The 23,580-nt window shown below is 32.3% G+C and overlaps 3 protein-coding genes across 7 annotated transcripts; 2 read left to right on the forward strand and 1 right to left on the reverse strand.

The window, feature by feature from the left end:
* Nucleotides 1-1,139: 1,139 nt before the first annotated feature.
* LOC126753652 (monocarboxylate transporter 13) lies at nt 1,140-8,279 on the forward strand. 3 transcript variants are annotated; one of them, XM_050465313.1, is made up of 6 exons: nt 1,140-1,330; nt 5,499-5,601; nt 5,887-6,120; nt 6,209-6,335; nt 6,394-6,573; nt 6,813-8,279. In XM_050465313.1, the coding sequence occupies exons 2-6, from the start codon at nt 5,502-5,504 to the stop codon at nt 8,161-8,163; spliced, it is 1,992 nt and encodes a 663-aa protein (XP_050321270.1). In that variant the 5' UTR covers nt 1,140-1,330; nt 5,499-5,501; the 3' UTR covers nt 8,164-8,279. The 3 variants fall into 3 exon arrangements, with proteins under 3 accessions (XP_050321270.1, XP_050321272.1, XP_050321271.1); XM_050465315.1 differs by lacking the exon at nt 1,140-1,330 and adding an exon at nt 2,084-2,104; XM_050465314.1 differs by lacking the exon at nt 1,140-1,330 and adding an exon at nt 5,317-5,391.
* Nucleotides 8,280-10,811: 2,532 nt separating this feature from the next.
* On the reverse strand, nt 10,812-17,324 carry LOC126753653 (uncharacterized). 2 transcript variants are annotated; one of them, XM_050465317.1, is made up of 5 exons: nt 17,133-17,324; nt 14,895-15,389; nt 14,485-14,716; nt 11,814-11,866; nt 11,396-11,463 (listed from the first exon to the last, which is right to left on the reverse strand). In XM_050465317.1, exons 1-4 carry the CDS (start codon nt 17,224-17,226, stop codon nt 11,839-11,841), a joined length of 849 nt encoding a protein of 282 aa, XP_050321274.1. In that variant the 5' UTR covers nt 17,227-17,324; the 3' UTR covers nt 11,396-11,463; nt 11,814-11,838. The 2 variants fall into 2 exon arrangements, with proteins under 2 accessions (XP_050321273.1, XP_050321274.1); XM_050465316.1 differs by lacking the exon at nt 11,814-11,866 and having other exon boundaries at nt 10,812-11,463; nt 17,133-17,323.
* Nucleotides 17,325-17,767: 443 nt separating this feature from the next.
* On the forward strand, nt 17,768-23,345 carry LOC126752043 (guanine nucleotide-binding protein subunit alpha homolog). 2 transcript variants are annotated; one of them, XM_050462578.1, is made up of 7 exons: nt 17,768-17,826; nt 17,890-18,478; nt 18,622-18,760; nt 18,835-19,040; nt 19,105-19,236; nt 20,587-20,726; nt 20,790-23,345. In XM_050462578.1, exons 2-7 carry the CDS (start codon nt 18,191-18,193, stop codon nt 21,145-21,147), a joined length of 1,263 nt encoding a protein of 420 aa, XP_050318535.1. In that variant the 5' UTR covers nt 17,768-17,826; nt 17,890-18,190; the 3' UTR covers nt 21,148-23,345. The 2 variants fall into 2 exon arrangements, with proteins under 2 accessions (XP_050318535.1, XP_050318534.1); XM_050462577.1 differs by having other exon boundaries at nt 17,768-18,478.
* Nucleotides 23,346-23,580: the final 235 nt, after the last annotated feature.

Genomic DNA, 23,580 nt, shown 5'->3' on the forward strand with positions numbered 1-23,580 from the left:
TTTTTTCCAAGACACCCAAAGTAATTGCAGACATTGCCGTTTTAAATATTTTTCCATGAAAATCGAACAAAATATTCTTAAAATGTCATATTTTTAAGAATATATTTTAACTATTAAAAAAATCATGAAAATGCGCATTGTTTTACACAAATCAACCCAACTACCTCCTTAAAAAATGATGATTACTTCATTTTCATCAATCGCAACTCAGGAGGTCAACTTCCGGAAGCGGATCCGGAGCGAATAAAACCATTTATTTAGTTAGATTGACTACATTGTAATAGAATATAGTTCCGGCCTTTCTAACTAACTTACTTAGTACAATTCTTTTACTCAATATTATTCATATTTATAAATTTAATGTTTCTTTGATTCAAACAGCAAAGTAGTAACAAGAATTAAAAAAAATAGTTCATAAATTATTATTTGAATTTACAAATAGATTTGCAAAAATATGATTTTCATAGTAACAAAAACAACTAACATATGCCTAATAGAAGTACATAATTTGCACATTGTCATTCTGCATTTCTTAACTTACACAAAACTATTTAACCGAATCTAAAGATTATATGCATTGAAAGCCTTTAATTATGTGAATTAACGAATTTAACAATTTGTGATAGCTTTATCCAGCTGATGCATAGTGTTGCAAGCCCAAACCAGAAAACGCTATTGTGAATAACGCCATTAAATTCACTTTAAAAATTGCAGTTATAAGAAGCACATTTACTTGAGTTATAATTTATTGTTTACTTTCGCTGTTTGATTACCAATTAACATATGTAGCATTATTTAAGCTCATTTCGCTTAATTATGTCACCATTATATAAGTTTTATTTACTTTTAAGAACCTTTTGCAATGTCTATTGTGAATCAATATGGCAGTGTTGTCGAGCCTTTTATTATTGTTTCGATTTTGTATAATTTACTTTATACTCAGGCATTTACCTGCATTATTATATACACATTTAAATACAAAATATCACTGCATATTAATATTTAAACAAATCTTTTGTGTTATCATAAGCTGACTGGCCCCGCAACATATATCGGGTTTCGATATTTTTGGGGGATAATATTTGAGTACGGCAATATTGGACAAGCAGCAGCAGCGAAGATGCGTGGAAGCCGAGGAGCACAGTGATTGTGATTTTTCTTTCATTATTACATTGTTACTTTATTATTTTTGTAATACTTTATTTTCGCATAGTGTAGTGATGTTTTTGGTGAAGTGACGGACAATTTTTTCATGCAATTAATGCAGAAAAATAATATTTAAATACATAATAATAACTGTGACAAGACGAATTTAAAGTTCGTAAATGAGGTAAGTTGTTATGAAGTAATAGGGTGCGTTGAACATTTTCAGTGATTTGCAATGTAATCATATGAGTTAAGTTGCTTGTACGTGCTATCAGGAGGATTTCGAGAACGTGTAATTTGTTCAGTAAATATGAACATGTGAGCAGACGGGGTCAGGGTCGAATTGGTCATACCTTAATAATCCAGTTTTGCATTAAATCAAGAGCAGACAAAAATTAAACAAAACATACGAATACGAAATGACATTGTAACAAGTACGGGTACTTGAATATGGTATTTTTGTTGTTCTCTCGTAAAGCGGAAATGGAGAAGGGGAGTGCACACCGCGTTTTGTGTTTTGATGACCCTGGAATACATAAGGCGTACGTACATACGCCTTGTATTGTTCATTTCTTGTTTACTTAATAAATCTTATTTATGAATGTGTATATGCGTATAAAAATAACGCATAAGCATATATGTGTACGTTTTCTTTTCTTAATGAATCATTTTCAAAAAGCATATAATATTAATGGTAACGGCTATATAAACTGGCGCAGAAACAGCTGAATCAAATGACAGAAATTGGCTTTTCTTTCTTTTGCGACTTGAGTGTTTGTTTGGATTTTTCCCTTTCGTATCTTCACCGCAAACAGTGGGGACATGCGCTGTCGACGTAATGGGGTCAGTAGCATTTTCTTTGAGCGCCGAAGCAGATGAGTTTCCATGCCGAACCCGGTGCCAACCGCTTTAAACCGCAATGTTAATAAGTGATGTCTTGTTTGTGTTGTAGATAAATGTGCGTATATGACTTAAACAAGTGGAATACAAAAACTAACCACATAAAAACAGTAAAATGTTTCGATTATCAATTTAGAGGAATTGATTGCAAGGAAAAAAGTAAAGCACGCAGCTAAAGTTTTTATAGCGTTATTATTACGTACCCTTAAGTTATAACACAGGGTCACATTGACACTATCAATTAGGAAAATAATTTTTAAAGTTTTGTCTTGTTTGGAGTATTGGCTGATCTTAAAGAAGTATTTTTCATGTACATACATATGTGTACATATGTATTCTATATCATTGAATGTGAATGATATGTACACATTTATTAATTTTTAATTTTTTTTCAGCAAAAACAAATCAATTATTTTTCATAATTGATGCCTTGCAAAGTAGTTTATCAATTAATTTTTTAGTGGACTCAATGATGTAATTGTACATAGTTTCCAAATGATAAGACTAGCGCGTTGACGTTATCAGCATTCAAATTGATCCCAACAACAAGCACTCAATCATTGCAATTTTATATACGTACATACACACATTCATGTGCATATGTTTTTGGATTCGTATATAGCCGGATGATACGATAGTAACAAGATAAAATACAAATCAATTTTTCCTCTAATGTAGATATACCTATTCTAAAGTGTTACAGTATTAGTAAAATTGTATTTAATTTGAAAATGAAATTCTCTATTTTTATGTACATATGTATGTATTATTTAACTGCTGATTGTTAGTGGGTGTTTTCTAAAAAAAATATATCAACAATTTCAGATAAGAATACATACAGAGCGACTATATATTGTTTAATTTCCATAAAAGGGCTGGATTTTGATGGTTTAGTTAGTCTGGCAACTATGTATATGCTATAATTTCTGTTCTAAATAATGTCTTGGGAAGCCATATCTTTGCCTTCGACAATAAACCTTTCCAAATTTCGTGAATATATCTCATCAAATAAAAAACAAGTAAATGGACATGATTTTGTTATTTCTGTTTTTTCGGCGGCACGCCCGAACGTATTAAAAATTCCAGATCGACATCTCAAAAACTGAAGGACTTAACAAAAATGACATATGAAGCCGGTTAATATTATTTCGAGCACTTTTTTTAACTTAACCTTGTAGTGCAATATTTGTCTGCACTGCAAACCAAGATATTCTTTGACGTTGATTGCAAATCAGTTTTACAATCGAGCAGTAATTATAGCAAAGCGATAATGGGCCGTTCATCCAAATGTTTGTTTAGATACAATAAGTTTCTATTAGAGAAGGGCGGGAGATTTCGACTTACTCATATACCTACAGTATCCGACAAAACATTTGCAACTGACATATGTATGATAATGAAAATAATGTCGATTACACAGAAAATAATTGCCGGAGACCTACTGTTTTAATTTTATTTTAAATATTAGATGTTAATTAAGGTAAACAAAGCAAATTTAATAATATTTTTCAGTTTATTTGCATATTGTATATAAAAAGCGATATAACATCTATATTCAATAAGACAAAACAATTGCAACTCAAAGGAAAACGATTCACTAATTTTAATAAAATAAAAGAAAAACTTAGTATTTTGTAGCAAACTCAGCGGTATTGAAGCTATAAGGTTATCCACTATGGTTTGGGCTATATTTCTCCATGCCTCCAGGGCCCTTTGAAAAAACTGATCAGTATTTGGCACATTACTGCGATCAATTCTTTTTTTTTTTACAATTTCTCATATATTTTCTATGGGATTAAGGCCCGGGGACTATGGAGGCCACACCATTACATCCACTTTATTCCTCTTTAACCATGATTTTAGGACCTATGCCAAATGCTTTGGGTTGTTGTCCTGGTGGAAGACCCACTTAAGTGGCATTTCTAATTCAGCATGTAGTAAAATTACGGATCCATAATGTCTCTGAAAACATACCGAACCATGCTAACATCGGCCCCAAACCAGAAGCAGAAATGCATCCCCAGACCATAACATAGCAACTATGTTTGACTGTTTTTAGACAATAGACATTTTTAAGACGCTTGTTTCGTAGGCGTCGAACGAAACTCACGCTATCACTTCCTACCAAATTAAATTTGGACTCATCACTAAAAAGAACAGTTTTCCACTTGCTTTTTGGCCATTTTAGATGATTTTTAGCGAACACAGTCGTTTTAGTTGGTTTCGTTTGCTAATAAGCGGTTTCTTCGCTGGTCGGTAACTGTGTAAATCAGCGTTATTTAGGCGATGAGCGACCGTTCTTGAGTAGATTGGTAACCCAAGCTCCTTTACCAAGTGCGGAGCGCTTTAAAATGGATATTTTTTACCTCTCTTCCAATTGAGCTGTCAGCTTTTTCATCAGTTTTTCTTGTTTTGTTCCTAATAAAGTTCGAAATTATTCGTGAGATTGATGACTTGTGAATTCTGAAAATTTCTTTTTGAGAAGTTCCCTTATTATAGTCACCAATAACACGTGCTCGGAGTGCTTCACCGAAGTTATTTAGAGCCAATACTATTTTTGTAATAAAAAACTTAAAATAAAAACATGTTTTCGCAAAAATTTAGAGCAGAAAGTATGTAAATGTTCTAATTAATTCAAACTCAATACCGTTAGAAAAAGAAAGGAACAAAGGAGAAAAGAAATGAACAATACAGAGTTGCAAAATAAAAAAAGATCGCGATAAATATTGCAAAATATGTAACTACAAAGCTGTACATTTAAAAACAAGAAACAAAAAGGAATTCGAAGGAAAAATGGCATTGTAAGACAAAAAAATCTAAAACTTCGCTCTAGTTGCAAATGTTTTGTCCGATATAACTATGTATGAGTATATTTACATTTGTAAGCGTGATCAGAATCTATATTTGTATATACTTCCAAATTTGAAAAACAAAGGGATCGGTGAAATCGGAACTGAATATAAACACTGTCGCTCCCCACTAATGCAGTTATCCGCATGTATATTTGGATGTATGTATGTATGTATGTATGTCCACACAGAGGGGGAAACTCGTTACTTTTTACAACAAACAAATTTCAGTGCCGCATACATACATACATATGTACATATGTATGAACTTATGTTCGTACATATGTACATTGTCATAACTAGTAATTAAGGAATATTTACAAAGTTTCAAGCACTTATAGAAGTCCATTTCTCATTAACCTTGATCAATTTAATTTCTGACTATTATTGACATATTTTTATTTTCAACTACCAATACATTCAATTGAAATAAAAATTAAATATTTTGTTTTCATTTTTTATCAAGAAGTTAAATATCGCGTTGAGAAATAAAAATGTGAGCTTACATGAATTTATACGACTCGGAACTCAAGCTTTTTAAAAAGGCTTAGTTATTAATCATATTTGTTTTTAATTTAAATGTACTTTATTACAATTTTTTAGATAATGGCAAGAGAAGACGTATCTGTGACTAAAAAGCAGAATTCTAACGCAGATTGCAATAAATTGAAAGTTAACGGAGCTACGGAATCATGTGATAAAGCAGGTAATTTTACTTCAAATTTATATGTAGATACACAGGTATGTATATCTGTGAATAAAAGCAGCAAGTTTATAGCGACTCAATTAATGTTTGTTGAATATCAATTTTTATAACAAACAAATAAATGCTTTTCAAAACAAATTGAATTATTTTTTTATTTTGCAAGCTGCACTATTTCATATAATATATGTTTGTATGTACATATAAAAATGAAATATTTTGTTTTTAAATTACACAAAAGCACCTAATGTTAATATTTCATTAACATTTATTTAATTTTATTTGCAGTTAGTTTATTGGATACCAAACCAAATGTAGACAGTAGTGAATATGACTTGGTGCCACCGGATGGAGGTTGGGGTTGGCTGGTATTACTTGGATCGATGATGGTCAATATACTCATACCGGGTACCATTAAAAGTTTTGGTGTATTATTTGTTGAATTTTTGGAAGCATTCGAAGCATCCCCGGCGACAGGAGCATGGATACCCGCTCTTTGTTATTTCCTATATAGTTCGTTAGGTTAGAACAGTGTTTATTTTTTTTCATATATATGCATATTTTTAATATCTAAAAGTTTGATATTTCATTTTGAGCTAACAAATTGCAGGTCCCGTCTCCAGTATATTATCTGTTAAGTATTCATATCGAACAGTAACGATAATGGGTGGTGCTTCAGCGGCATTTGGTATGATCGCGTCATTTTGGGCCTCATCTGTAGCATATTTGTACTTAAGGTAAATGAACGAGATTTTCATGGATGCGTTAATTAGAGTTAAAACAAACACCCCATAGTTATGGAGTTCTCGTGGGGATTGGTGCCGGTCTATCGTTTCCGCCAACTGTGTATATAGTGACATCATACTTTGTTAGATTACGTGGACTAGCTAATGGACTATGCATATCGGGCAGTGCGCTTGGATCGATTATATTACCACCAGTATTGCGTTGGCTACTCGAAAATTATGGATATAGGTAAACAATGATATTTAATAATATTTATACTCTCAAAAGGGTTTATTAAGTTTGCCACGTAGTTTGTAAGACCCCCAAGGAAAAGTTGGAGAGCCTATAAAATATATATGTATGCATACATACATATACATATACATATACATATAGCAGCCGAACCGAACTTTTTTCTTGTTATTTCATTTACCTTTGCCAAAATAAAACATATTCTTATACTTTTTATTTATTCTTTCATATTGCAGAGGTGCCGTTCTTATAATGGGTGGTATAACGTTAAATGTATTTGTTGCCGCCATATTTTATGAGCCCGTGGAACAACATATGATTCGAGTACCTAAAAACAAGAATGCCCTTGAAGATATCGAAGAGGAAGATATCGGCATCGTATTGAAATTTGAAACTGTAGACGAAGCGGGTTCTATAAATAATGATGTACAATCACATGATGGTTGTAGCGAAGTGGGTACAAAACCATTTCCTTCATATAGTCCACCAGCACTCTTGGAGGACAATCAATTCGTACGCAGCGCATCGGCTGCGGTAGTACAAAATTGCAGTAAGCACCAAGATGAATATACACCAACCTCACGCACACGAAAAATTAGCACACCTGTTCGCTTGCCACAACGCAATCAAACATTTACGCCCGGTCAATTGAATTCACAATCATCATTATATGCTGTGCCAGAGGGCGGTCGCTCCAGCCATAAACTTGACCGTCTCCACGCTCTACGCAACAATTCTAAAAATCGTCTTTCACGACGTTCGCCTTCCACGAGTAGCTTTCAGTATATAAGTACACCATACCACGGCAGCACATTGTCCTTTCAACCGAAAGAGTTTTCATCACACCTATCGTTGCGTTCGATGGGTAGTAGCACTGGCGCAGCAGCTAGTGAAAGTTTAATGGGTGACGTTGCGGGCGATAAGGGCGAGCCGAAAACGTCTTCACGCTCAAAATTCTTCGACCTTAGCTTATTAAAGGATCCTACTTATCTGGTTATATTAATATCGAATTCAACAAATGCCATTGGTTACACCAATTTTATTATATTGCTGCCAGCTTACGGTGTAGCATTAGGTTTTAGTAAATCGCTATCAGCATACCTGATTTCAATTGTTTCGGCGACGGATCTTATTGGACGTATTGGTGGATCGGCTCTTTCGGATCTCGGTCTAATACCAAAGACATGGTACTTCATTGGAGGCCTTGCAATATCCGGTTTATCGCTAGCGCTTCTACCATTCGCCACCACTTATGGTATGCTGAGTTTTTGGTGTGCCGTTTTTGGTCTCGCGTCTGGTATATATGTCGGCATCACTGCTGTTATAATGGCTGATATGTTGGGTGAAGAGCGTTTAACATCATCCTATGGCATTAGCTTATTTGTAAATGGAATATTGCAATTGATTGGACCACCACTATGTGGCATTTGGTATGAAGCGGTGATGGACTATAGTCCACTATTTCATACATTGGGACTAACGTTATTGTGTGGCGCCAGCCTTTGGAGTTTCATGCCATTTATTAATAGACAAAAAGCCAAAGAAGAAAAATTGAGACAAGCACAATGCGACAACGAGGCGCATTAAATGTATTTTTCATATACAGAACTGCGTTTTTTTCTACTAAATGCATTCTTATTTACTTAAATTTAAAAGTAATATTCGCGAATAGTTAATAAAGTAAATATTTTGTATACAAGAAATTCTTAGTTTTTTTTAGTTGTGCGGCTGGCATAGTTTGTATATTATATTTGTATATCCTTTTGGTATACACAGTAAGTTCAAAACTAATGTGGTCACCTACAAATAGCAGACAAAAATGAAGTAGCATTATAGTGCAGATTCGAGTCCACAACTCTCCGAGTGATTACCATGTACTCAACAACAAATTTCTAAATTGAATAAGTTATCTTATTTTAGATATCACTTTTTAATACGGTTTATACAGCTATGGACAGAGACTTAGCGCACTTACTTAATGTGAAATATGATACTTAATAATGTTATATTTAAAGAAAGTGGAATCGTTATAATGTAAAAAAAAACTATTTATTACCTCACTAAAAACTAAAGTAGTCCAAAATTTCTCAGTTTTCTATAATAAAAATACAACGTTTTTTTCAGTTTACATTATTAAGTCAAAACTGGCTTGGACAAGTATTTAGCGCAATTTAAAAGATCAGTAAGGAAAAATAAATATTATTTACACGTGGCGTGAAATTTCTCTGATATTATATCTAACATGGTAAATACTTAGTGGAATAACTGTTATTCGTTATCACCGCTTCACATCTGCGTAGCAAGCTCTCTATTAACCTTTGGCATCTGTCCAAAGAATAGAGTTCCACGCTTCCTGTACTCCTGCCCAAAGCTCGTCGCAATTTTTAAATTTTCTTTTTTAAGGATCCAGTTTACAGGCATAATATCATAGGAATATGGCTCCATTGTATTCCTCAGTATATTAAGGTATGCAAATTTATCCATATTCCCTTCTATGTTTACTAGAGGTCCAACTCCACGCCATGAAAACGACCCCCATACTTTTAAATTTCCTCCCCCATGCTTTACGGTCTTTTTGATGTACCTCGGATTGACTTCTTGGTTTTTTTCACGATGTACAAATGTTTTACCATCAGCACCAATCCGGTTTATTTTAGTTTCGTCCGTAAAAAGTATCCATTTCCAAAAATTTAAATCTTTTGATTTATGGCTATGAGCGAATGACAAACGCGCTTTAATATTTTTTTCGACAATAGCGGTTTTTTTCTGCTCACACGTCCATACAAATTATTTTCATTTTAACGTCTTCGTACTAGTCTACTTGACACGTTTAAGTCCAATTCTGCATTGACTTCGACCATAATCGGACGTGAGGATTTGAAAGGATCAGCTTTACACTTTCTAAGAATTATTTTATCCGCGCGGGGGGTTGTTTTGCGAGGGGGAGCCTTACGAACTTTGTTTTGTTTTAACAAATTTGGATCACTCTTAACATTTTTGATGGCATTGTACACCAATTTTCTTGAACATTTTACTATTTGAGCAATTTTTACTTGTTTTGTACCGTTTTTGTAAAGGTCCCAAATAATTTTTCTTTTTTCAATCGAACAGTATTTCCCTTTAGCCATTTTATTAAAATTTGTAATATTACTAAAACTATTGCATACAAGTTCACAACTGATATTAATTCTTTGTTGGACCAAACACAACTAATGACCGAAAACTTTAAGTGCACTAAATCATTGTCCAACTAATAACAAATTCATGAAAATATCGCTTTCTTAAAAGTAACGGTAATATTTCTAATTATGAATGCAAGTGCGCTAAACCTCTGCCCATAGCTGTATGTATGCCTACTAGCTTTTTCTGCAGTTTAGCGTGCATTGAAACGCGATCATCTTCCTGGTGTTGGTGTTAACCATGATTCAATTATATAAGGTTGTATTGATAGCCCAAAAACAATAACTTGTCAAAAGTAATTGTATCCGTAATGTCAGCATCAACTATTCTATTTTTTAAAATGCGTTTTTGAGTGATAACTAAATCCAAATAGATTGTAAATAACACAAACACTTCTTTCGTAAGAGCAAGCATGGTTCATATCGACACAACCTTCTATAATTGAATCATTGTGTTAAACTAAATTTTGTCTGATTTACGGCTTTGGCGCATTTTTGTTTTGTTAGATTTCCAAACTTTTTGAAAACAATCCAATCTGCCGAAAAAACTTTTCAATTTTGAAATTGAAATTCGATTTCTTGAATTTAGATTTATTTCATCGAATATAATTGCAAAATGGACGGAGATTTTGCAAAAAGGGCCTCTATTGAGAACTTCTGCAGGAATAACGAATAGAGGGGACGTTTTTCACATCTTTTCGTGCTCTGATTCGGTCGTTCTGCGAATACATAAAGAAATAGTGTTTCATTTTTATATATGTACATACATACATACATACATATACATACATATGTATGATATCCAAACTGAAACTGAAATATCGATCTGAAATTTCCTACACGTTTTTTTTCTCCCCAATAAGCTGCTTATTTGTAGGAACTGTCGATATCGGACCACCACGTACATATACATATAGATGTCCTATAAAGGAATCGATAAAAATCAAATCCACGTACGGAAATTTTTTTTTATTTAACAAGATATCTTAACGAAATTTGTCATGGCTTATTCTTCAAAACAATGCTACAATCTCCGAACGTACAAAAATTCGTATATTTAAAGATCCTCGTATGGAAAACTTTTTTATTTGACAAATTTTTAGGTTGAGGTGAACAACTTCCACGTACTTCAAAAACATATAAAAGTTAAGGATTTTAGCTCAAGATTTTTATATTATTTTTTATTAACATACTTGCAGATATTTCTTTCCGTTTTTATTTAACTTTTAAAAGCAACACAATTTATTATGCGTTTAATAATTTATAAAAATAAGGCAATTTTTTTTATTCCTCAATTTGATATATTTAAAATGATATGCTTGCGTATAATGTTGTCAATAAAACGAATAAAAAGTATAAATGTATTAAATATGTACATACATATGTATGTATGTATATCAATATAAATTTTTTGCTTTGAGCATAATATTATACTAGTTATCATATGTATGGATGTTAGTGTGTTGGTACTAAAATCAAAATATTTTTGTTTGTATTTTAAATTTTTGGTGGCTTCATATAACCCTTTGAACGCATGAATCGTACAATAAATGGAGTGGCACCCAATGTAATGCTTATGCGCACGGGAGCGAATACTTTGTGTATTGCATACGCAATAACAAAAGTGCTTGCACCTGTAGTTATTTTATTCGTTAGCGCTGACGATGCAAACCCCACCCGCTCCAGTATTGGCACAACATCTATTCCTCTGCAAGAAAACAGAAAAAAAAATATAATTAATTTGATCCATGTACATATACGTATGTATGTATGTATGCCCACACATTGTCATAAGATTAAATTTCCCATCGCAACATTAATTGACTGTTTACAATATAGTAAATCATGTACATACACTTGTATATAGGCTCTTAAATTTTATCAGTTGTAAACGTAAATTAAATGATATTCTTAATTGTGGAAACTACGCGTTTCGCTCGAAAGAAATTAAGCAATTTTACAGCTGTTACATATATGTATATACATACATACATACATACATATAAAGCATGCAATCGTAATATATTTATACCCTGGACGAGGTACAAACATACATACATATATAATGTTTGCAACAAAGCTTTTAACACCCAGACGGAAAAGTGTATAACCTAGAAATCGATCAGAAATTTTACACACGTTTATTATTAAGCCAAACACACACCATAGAATTACTATAGTAAGGAAATGATTCTGTCTGAATTTCTAATGTATATCTCACACATTGACCGATATTTTCGGTGAAAAGTCAACTACAAGTACTGGGGTCCACATATTCGGTTACCAGGGGCTTGAACAGCTTTGGTTGGATTTGGACAAATTTTAGTCATGGGGTGGCATTAGATTAGATTAGATTCTAATGGGGTGGCATACTTTAAAGGAATTATTAGTGCGAAATTGTATCCCGTTATATTTAGTACTTCTTAATTTGTGTACTGAAAAGTGAAAGAATCAAGTGGAATTTAAAATTGTGTTATATGAGAAGTAGGCGTGGTTATAGTCCGTAATGTGACATAGGGATATGCAAAAAATGATATGTAACAAATTAGACGGAATCGGTCGGTCCGGTCCAGAGATATGCGAATTCACCAAAAAGTGGGCGGTACCACGCCCATCGTCCATTTTCACATTTATTTGCGCTGAGTAAATTTGGTTGTTGTGGCTTTATTGGTTTAGAAGATATATCTTCTTCTTAATTGGCGTAGACACAGCTTACGCGATTATAGCCGAGTTAACAACAGTAATATTCCAAGCGTAGCCAGGTCCTTCCTCACCTGGTCCTTCAAACGGAGTGGAGGTCTCCTCTTCCTCTGCTTCCTCCGGCGGGTACGGCGTCGAATACTTTCAGAGCTGGAGTGTTTTCGTCCATTCCGACAACATGACCTAGCCAGCATAGCCGCTGTCTTTTAATTCACTGAACTATGTCAATGTCGTCATATATCACCCACTTTTTCAAATATCTTTTATTTGGCCACAGGTGTTCATTGCTACTACGATCGCCTGCGCCAAATTAATGGAGTTTTGTGGTCATGGCAGTTGTCCGATTACGCACATCTACGAATTTGTATTTTTTTTTTTTTGTACTAGAGAACCCGCATACCAAGTTTCATCAAGATTTTTACTCAAGTTACAGTTTGAACGGACGGACGAAGAGACAGACAGTCACCCGGATTTTAACTTTTCTTGTCATTCTAATCATTTTTGCTTGAGTGACTAGAGGGATTTTAGATTTTAGGCTGTCACAGTAGATGTGCCACTTAAGAACTAACATTGCGTGAGTACAAATTATTACAGAGATATACAGTGGAGGTCAAAACATAAGGGGTTTTCACATAATCTCATAAGTTATAACGATCCGAAAACATAGCGTTCAGAGTTGTATTTGCGTAAACTTATTTTAGTATGCAATCCAACAACAAATTTTTTGAACTAGTATAAAAATTTATGATTTTATGATTTTACGATGCTTTATGACCCGTTGTGAGTACCCCAATATGTACTGTTACTGTTATTTTAACCTACAACAAAAAAAAAGCGATATTCCACTGAAGAATATGAAATGCAAGTATGTATTCAAAACATTTGCAACTGATATTTGTTGTATTTTTTTTATTTTACTACTTAACGAAAACCAAGTTATAACGGTAGTCGCATTCCACATAATTAATGGAACCTCATGCGTTTTTATTTTACGAAGAGTTGACATTTAGTTTTTCGCGTTTCGAGAAATAACATATTTTTCCATATTTTGTGACTTTTGTAATATTTTCAGTTGAAATTGGGAGGCAATAAATACAGTTCGGACCTTAACGCAAAAATAAAAGAAGACTTTAGAAATGAACTTTCGCAAAAAGAAATATCGTTAAAATATTCCATACATAAATCAACGATTTGCCGTATTATTTGGACTAAGTACATCCACACAGTTCACAGAGGACTTAGGCCTCGTGCTACAACCGTAAGAGAAGACCGGCAAATAAAACAATTCTTTACAAAATACCCCAAAGCAGTTCCAAGAGAAGCTATAACCGAAGTTCAACTAAAAGTGAGTCTCTCCACTATCAAAAGACGGGCCTTGGAGAGTGGTCTGCGTAATTACAGATGTACGAAAAAACCATTTGTGTATGCAACTAAATATTAATAAAATTTTAGAATATTTTAAGAATACCTAAAAGTTGCAAATGTTTCGAACACACGAATTTTGACTTTGGTTTATTTAATGCCTTTTTACCACTATAAGCAAATGAATTAATGTTTCAGTTTTTATGATTATTTTTATAAACAAGACCTCCAATAAAAAAGTATATATAGATAAAGGAATACTTTATAAAAAGTTAAAGAAATGTTTTTAAATAAAATAGTCAATATGATTGCAAATGTTTTGACCACCACTGTATGAATAGAGTTTCATACTATTATATCACATACAAAGGCAATTTGTTTTCATAGTTAGGTCTAAAACAATGTATATTGGTTTATACGACATGTCGGGTTGTTATGCGAGGAAATTTTCTGCTGCTGTAAACAAAAACATTAACACAATCTAACTGGATTTAGGAAATTATATTACTGACCAATCATATAATCGTGTTAATATTACAAAACAATAATGGCATGCATTTACAGTCACAGATTAAAACAAACACCACTCATAACCATAAGCAAATGATTGATGATAATTAAGAAACTAGCCGCAACAAGCATTTAAAGGATTGTTTTTATTGCTTACCCAGAGACTAGTAAATAACAGCAGCCAAGCGATGCCAATGATATAGCAACATGAAATACTATAACAGTGGATCCATAGTCTTTAAATGCCTTTTTAAGTTGTTCCTTTTTACTCAGCACTACCGGTGGTTTATCTCCATCAGTTGTTGTACTATAATAACGTTTGTCTGTCTGGCTTGGCGTGAATTTAAGAATTGAAAGTTTGTTCGTTGGCAAGTTAGCTGTTGCTGTTGCTGTTGGAATTAACGTGCAATGATGCATTTGCTATTAGACTATATCAAGTTAACGGAATGAGTTCAGCGCGAAGCATGCTCAATTATTTCAAATATACATACTATATAATCTTATACACATACATACATACGTTCACACACATGCAATAAATTTAAACATTTAATCGAAATGTCATACCTTTTTTATTGATGTCAAAATCCTGATCATAAGTCATCCAGTCTGAACGCACATTCTTACGCAAGTTAGTGTAATGGGAATTATGTAAGTTGTTCGACATGAATTTACCCTCTTGTGACCACTGACCGCCGGGCATATTTAAATGCGAGAATTTATGCATTCCACCATAGGGATTTGGCACGTTGCTTTGCATCACTGCATTAAGGCTAACTGCCCCAAAGCAATCATACGATTGAACATGAGGATCTTGTACGCCAAAGCCAGTATTTGGAGCGGTTGTTGCTGTATTTGTGTTATCAGCAGTTATGTCTATATTAGACAAAACAGACTGGGCTTGTTGTGATAGTATCACAGGACCAGTTATATCTCTTGTACGATTTGGTGAGAAGCGTGTAGTCTCAGCTGGATCGATGTTATTAGGCAAGGGTAACACAGCAACTCGAGTCTTATTCTGACGTGCAGCAGTTGTATGCAACGGTTTTATCGCAGAAAGACCTGAAATTTGATTTGTTTTGTAAGTTTTCGTTATTTTCAAATGATATTAATTTAAAAAATAAATTCAATATTATTTGAATACTTGTAAAGCCACAATATTCGTTAAAATAAGATATTAAGAGAATACACTATATTGGAACACACAACTACAAAGTATCTTAAGAAATAAAGACTTTTTTAAATGCTTTCCATTGTATTGTGTCTTTTGTTCATTTATATGTATTTATATACATATGTATGTACATGTACGCATGTATTTAAAAACAAGAAAAAACATTAACTTCGGCTGCACCGAAGCTAATATACCCTTCACTGGTGCATTTCTTTCAATAACTATGTGTTCAGTTTGTAATTTTTCATAGATTATATTATTACCTTAAGCAGTAATCCATGTCAAATTTCGTGAAGATACCACGTCAAATGCGAAAGTTTTCCATACAAGCCCTTGATTCCGATCGCTCGGTTTGTATGGCAGCTATATGATATAGTGAGCCGATCTGAACAATTTCTTCGGAGATTACATTGTTGCCTTAGAAAATAATCTAAACCAAATTTCGTGAAGATATCTTGTCAAATGCAAAAGTTTTCCATACCAGCACTAGATTCCGATCGTTCAGTTTGTATAGCAGCTATATGCTATAGTAAGCCGATCTGAACAATTTCTTCGGAGATTACATTGCTGCCTTAGAAAATAATCTGTGCCAACTTTTGTGAAGATACATTGTCAAATGTGAAAGTTTTCCGTACAAGAACTTGATTCCGATCATTCAGTTTGTATGGCAGCTATATATTATAGTGATCCGATATCGGCAGTTCTGACAAATGAAAAAACCTTCTTGAAGAGAAAATGACGTTTGCAAAATTTCAAAACGATATCTTAAAAGCTGAGGGACTAGTACGTACATATATATACAGACAGACGGACAGACAGACATGGCTAAATCGACTCAGCTCAATATACTCATCATTTATACATATAATTTATAGGGTCTCCGACGCTTCCTTCTGGGTGTTACAAACTTCGTGGCAAACTTAATATAACCTGTTCAGGGTATAAAAATGGTACTGTGTATGTATGAACATTGTAATGCCCTTGAAATTATGAAAAATATTAAGTTTGATGTCTTTATACACCTACTTTTACAGTAGATTTCGTCTGCAGGAAAATAGTTTTGCTAAATACATAAATACATAGGTATGTGTACAATCTATATATTATTTAAGACGCAATTTCCCATTTGCATACACTTAAATTTCATTAGTTCATTGCCTGCGAGTATTATTGTTTATTTTTACGCTTTGTTCGCTATGAATATATGTATATTATTTGTTCAATAATTTACTTAAAATTTTTCCGAATAATATTTGTTGATGGGGTCTTGTCGGTAAAAATTCATAACTATATGCTTTCTAACATGTTCCTGAAAGTGAAGTAAGAATCTATTTACATATATTAATATATCTAAAGTTTTCAATTGACTTGATAAAACCTTTAGGAGGTATTTTGTTGTAAAATATATATGTTCATATTATTGATAGAATACAAATTTAAAACTTTAATTGGAAGCTAAACACTTATATTCCGACTATATTTTCTCAGCACATTTAAATGTTCACATATTCACTCCATAATATTCAAAATCTTATATAGCCGAGCGGACAGGGTAAAGTATTTACATTTTGATTAAAACGTCCTTGAAATATGTAAACCAATTAGACCGGCTAATTGTTCATTTTACTTACTTAAAACGTCATTAATATCTCTTCTATAACACAAAGGATTAATTGTGCCAATCCGACTTGCAGGAATAAGAACGTTCTTTGTATTATTAAACATTGTTAACTTTTCTCCCTTATATTATTAAAGATGAGAATTTATTATTAAACTGAGTACAAATTCCTTAAACCAATGAAAATATTTGACATTTTGACATATGTGCCAGAGAACGTACGTTCTCTGTATGTGCATTCTAATGCATATGTTGCCATATTTATAAACTACTTTTATACAAGAAGATATCGTAACGCCATATCTATTTTATAAATTTATAGTTCTATTCTCCTGAATTTAGTGTGCCAAATTTTAAATTATTCATCTCAGAGTTTACATTTTCAAATAATATAATTCATAACATCTAAAGCATTCACCTACAATACAATAATACGACAAAAGTAATTAAAAACTTCCAACGCAGTTTTGAAATTTTCTTAAAATTTAAACATTTTTTATCATATAAAAAATTTTTGTTTTATTAACGAATTCCATTTTATATCTCATCAACTAAATTTTTCACATTATTTATCCGTATTTCTTTTGCTAAAGATCACCACGAGATGTCGCCTAAGATGACACATCGTCAGATGTCTCTGTTTTCGTTAGTAGGGTCGAGACAGGGATAAAAGTGAAATTTAGTGCAACTACGAAAATTGTTTTGATGTACGAAAAAACAATAAACTGCCCTCATCAAATTTTATTTATTCACTTGTGTATGATTTTTAGGAAAGTGCAATTCGTTTCGAATCAGTTTACAAAATCGTAAACATTTACCAATACTCCATTGCTCCGGAATAAGGGCTGCTGCAGCAAAACGCAGCAGCAGCTTAGCGGGATTGTGATTAGTTAATGCAAAAGGAGGCTGTTTGGATGCGAGGCGATATCATTGTGTTGAAATGTTGGCAATTAATAAGCAAAATAATTAAGTGTGAGGGTTTGACCCCGAAACTTTGGAGAACAAATATAAGGTTGTTTAATTAAGAAGAGGCGATTCGGGAACGGCCTTGCCCCGCCCTATATACACAAGATGGGTGGTGACGCAGCGATTCGTCGCAGCGCTACGTTAACATCAACGCACAATGAAATGGGTACAATGGCACACTTGATGGAAGGACAACGTGACTCTGAGCCGTACAGTACAAGTAGACAGGGTAATGGACTTGCGGCGTCAAGGTTTGCTTGCCTTCGTTGCTGTGGAAAATTCATTTCATATCTGGTACGTTTACGCAACACACCTGAAGAATTGGAACAACGGTATAAATCTCGAGAGATCGACAAATTTTTAGAAAAAGAAAAGCACACATTTCGCCGTCAGGTAAATAATGCATCTATACACAGTGTATTTACATATATGTATCTAAACCTATACAGATACACGTATGCATGTTAATTGAACAATTGTATAGACATTAACATAAATATTGTATTAAACACACATAAATGTTACATATATTTTAGGTGAAGCTTCTGCTTTTGGGGGCAGGTGAATCAGGAAAATCGACTTTCCTCAAACAAATGCGTATAATACACGGTATTAATTTTGAACCCGAACTAATCCGCGAATACCAATATGTGATATATCAAAACGTACTTCGAGGTATGCGTACCGTAATATTTTTATTAATTTGGAGTATGAAATTATGATATATGTATATGTTCATACATTTACAGGAATGCAAGTATTGATTGACGCACGTCAAAAATTGGAAATCCCTTGGGAAAACAACGAAAGAGAAAACGACGCAAATTACGCCAAATTAATTGAATGTAGTAACGTAGAAATCGACAATTTTATACAGTGGTCTCCGTACATTCGGAGACTATGGCAAGATCGTGGTATAAGGCGTGCTTATGAAAGGAGAAGAGAATTTCAAATTGTAAGTTTGCATCTACTAAAAAGCAATAGTTAAAAAAAGTTATACTTTTAAATATGCATTTCAGAGTGATTCTGTCAGTTACTTTCTAAATGATATTGACCGCCTTGCTACATATGATTATGTGCCAACCCACAAAGATATTTTGCATTGTCGGAAAGCAACCAAAGGGGTTTATGAATTTTGTGTAAAAATACAAGTAAGTAATCATTTATTTTATTTTGAACTATTGTGCTACGGAACTCTTCATTACCTACCACTACCCTGAGTGGAGTATATTAAATTTTCCACGAAGTTTGTAATATCCAGATGGAATAAACTATTTATATAAATGATCAGAATCACTATATGCGTTGCTTTAGCTATGTCCGTCGGTCTATATATACGCCAACTAGTTACTCAGCTTTTGAGATATTAAATTATTGTCCAATACAGTGGGACACTCTAAAAAATGTTGATCGGCCACTATAGCGTATATGTACGTATCATTTATATTATCAATGCTTTAATTGAATTTGACTTCCTTTGCAAAATTTCATTGCCCAAATCACATTCACAATGCCTTTGCATCAATTGTAGCGTTATAAGTACATAACAATGCATAATTGCGCCCACAGCTCAGTTTCATTAATTAATTTATATGTACATATATATTTAGTATGTGTATGTTGTATCAATGACAGGTTCAGCGCTATGTGTTGAATACTAGCTTTTACACATTTAAAATCTTAATACATATGTACATCTCAAATAAAAATTTGCATTATGTTGTACATATATACATATGTACATATATTTCTTTTTTTATTAGTCGTTAAATACTTTTTGATAGATTCAAAATTTTATATATGTATACCATTCGTCAATTTATCGAAGAAAAAGTATTATATAATTATTTTCAAAACTCGGCTTAATGAATTTATACTATATTTATATTTTGACAGGATTGCGTATTTTTCAACTAAAAATTTTTGTATTAAAAAGTTAATATTAAAATTTTAATCCCTAAATCGGATTTAATAATGGAAATTTAATTTTTTAATATCAAAATTTTTAAACTAAAAATACTTTTAACAAAAGAAATAAATTTTTTTGTATATCAAAAGCAGGAAGAAGTAGAATAAAAAGGAAATATTTACATATTTCTAAACTATGTTAATATTTAATTAAAAATAAGCAATAGAACACGAAGTACGCTAGCGTGAATTGATTTAAAATTCAGATTTTTCTTATTATTAACTTTCTATTCACATTTTTGTCTGTCATCTAGTTTTTTTTCAATCCGAAAAATTAATTTTAAATTATTGACTCAGGATAATTTTTTTTTATATTTTTTAATTCGGTATTTAAGATTAAAATTTTCATTCTTTATTTTTAAGTCGATTAATAGTAGCTTTTAAAAACTTATTTTTATTTTTCAATCCGATACTTGGTACTTATTAAAAATTATATTTAATTAAGATTTTTGGGAATACAAAGTGTTAGTTCAACTGCCTGTTTACTGCATTATTTGCAACCCTATATTAACATATCTTATATTTTCTTTCAGAACATTCCATTTGTGTTTGTTGATGTTGGTGGCCAGCGTACTCAACGACAAAAGTGGACAAAATGTTTTGATTCATCTGTAACATCGATCATTTTCTTAGTCTCCAGTTCAGAGTTTGATCAAGTCCTCGCTGAAGATAGGTAATGTATAAATCCAAAAAAAAAAAATTATAGCTACTTTTTTAACTTTTTTTTTATAAACAGAAAAACCAACCGATTGGAGGAATCGAAAAACATATTCGACACGATCGTGAATAATAATACGTTTAAGGGAATATCAATAATACTATTTCTAAACAAAACTGATTTGCTTGAGCAAAAAGTACGCAATCCAGAGACTGATATCCGCTGGTATTATCCCCAATTCAGCGGGAACCCACATTCACTGCTCGATGTGCAAAACTTTACATTGCAAATGTTTATGAGTGTGCACAAAAGTCCGCAAAGCCGCATCTATCACCACTTCACCACTGCCATAGACACAAGAAATATGAAAGTTGTATTTAATTCAGTCAAAGATACAATATTACAGCGAAATTTGAATGCTTTGATGTTACAATGAAAATGGAGCAGCTAGTTGAGTGTCCTAATAACCCTCATGTTGTCGGCATATTTGCATCACCACAGTCGAGGATTATTTAAATAACATATGCCACGGAAATACAACAAACTCGAAATGCATGTATGCTTATAATTTGCATATATATATTTATTTGTTACATTGGTGTAAAAGAAAAAAATAACTCCAAAATCCATTTAAAGTGCATTTTTCAAAAAGTGCCACTAAAAAGGGCTAATACATATGCATATATCAGTGTGTAAAAAATTTAATGTACATATATAAAAATTGTTTTGAATATTTATACGTTTATACTTACCGTATATAAGAATCAAATGTATTCATAAACTTTATAAATATGCTGTATTTATATACTATATTTATAATCTAATTATATTTTTGCATAATGTATAAAGAATATCATATTTGTTAACATTGAAGTGGACGATATTATTGAAGAATAGCACAAAATATCAATATAAAGCATAAGCAATAAATGCGGACTAACTATCGCAATTTATATAAACATACATACACAAAGTTATATATGATATACATATAAATATATAATAGTTTTGACGTAACAGATTTTACAAATTTTCTACTAACATTTACGCATATAAAACATATATTTTTATATAAATATTCATACAACAGAAAAGTAATATTATCCACGCCTCTTTAACAAATTAACTATTCAACCAAGGTTTATTGTGATCCATGTATTTTATCGCTTTATAAATCGATCAAATAAATTGTCCCTTTAATATTTAAATATAAAATATATATAAAACTAAGGCATCGAAATGTATGCGTGCATCTTTTTTTATGTGAGAAGAGAAGAGATCAAGAAGATTTAAAAAAAATAGTATCGTAATTATTTATTTACAGTGTCTCAAAAGTAGGTATACATATAAATTGCACTTGTATGGGAATATTGTTATATTTGTGGCAAAATGATTCACATACATTTACGCAATCGTAATTAAGATAACGAAGAAAATCTATATGATATCTAAGAGCTACCATGTTGAGTATTTTACTGTTTTTGTCGTTGTTGCAGCCGTAAGAAACATCCCTGAAGCCATTTGTCAGAATGCTGCAGAATTGACGGATTAAAATCCGTTTACGTTCCGGTTACGTAGACCCAAATGTGATGAGAACGGTTTGCTTGAACGTTCTTGTTGTTGTTGTAGCGGTAGAAAACATTCCTGGAGCAATTTCGAGAAATGGAGCCGAGTTGATTACCCTTGGTCGGATAAAAATTCAGTAATTTTTATCAATTTTCATCAAATAACTGATTTTCAATTAACTCAATTACAAACTGATATTTATACTAAGAACAGAGTATATTAAAATGCTATAAAGTTTGGATCACCCAATAGGAAATGTCACGAGAGGATAAAAAAACTATATACATATAAATGATCAGCATAACGAGCTGAGTAGATTTTTTATTTGATAAGATAACTTCACGAAAAGGACCACAATAGCATGTATCTTTACACACTCAACGATGAAAATCAAGTTCATGTATGAAAACATTTTTAGTCGACAACATATTTAGTACGTATTATAGTTCAAGGCAACGGTACAATCTTCGACGAAATGGTTCAGAAAAGAACGACTATAGCATATAGCTGCCTCACAAACTGAACGATGAAAATCAATATCTTGTATGGAATTTTTTGTGTCTGAGAAGGGTATTGCAGCTTCGATGAAAAGAAGTTAACGTTTTTTTAGTTTTCTATTGCAAATGAAGTTAGCTGAGGAATACTTAAAAGAATGCAAAGTTTGTAACTAAAACCTTTATAAAGTCTGCTATGCTTGTTTATTTACAGAATATGTACATATATATTATTTACGACGAGAGTTCCCAGCAATAAAGTGCAGTTGGAGCTAGGTCCGTAACTTGAATGTATTTATAATTGACCAAGTACTCTAATCACTGTAGGAGTAATTTATGCTGCTACAACAATTTTATAACAGCACAACGACGTGAATTAATAGCAGTTGAAGACCTTTTGCAACAATAACCCACAGACGAAGGTATTGGAATTCATGAAACTAATACGAACTGATATAGAAATAATACATCACCAAACCACAAATGAGTTTCTAATTAATTATTCTTTTTAACACACATTATTATTCTTCTCATAAATTGTCATTTTTGTTTTCTTTATTTATTATATATATATTTTTTTTTTTTTTTTGAGTTTACAGTTTTGCAAAAAGAGATCCATTAGTGAATACATGAATTATTCTTTAATAATTGCACACAATTTAAATGTTTGTTATACTAAAACATTTACGCATTATAAACACATTTTCGTGTTAATTTTTTCTTTTACTACAAAAAAAATAGTAGTGTATAAAGTGGTGATGTGTATAAAATTATATTTACTAGTTTTCGTGCATTAATGTGCAATTCAC

Source organism: Bactrocera neohumeralis, chromosome 3, assembly GCF_024586455.1.
Source record: "Bactrocera neohumeralis isolate Rockhampton chromosome 3, APGP_CSIRO_Bneo_wtdbg2-racon-allhic-juicebox.fasta_v2, whole genome shotgun sequence".
Lineage (NCBI taxonomy): Eukaryota > Metazoa > Arthropoda > Insecta > Diptera > Tephritidae > Bactrocera > Bactrocera neohumeralis.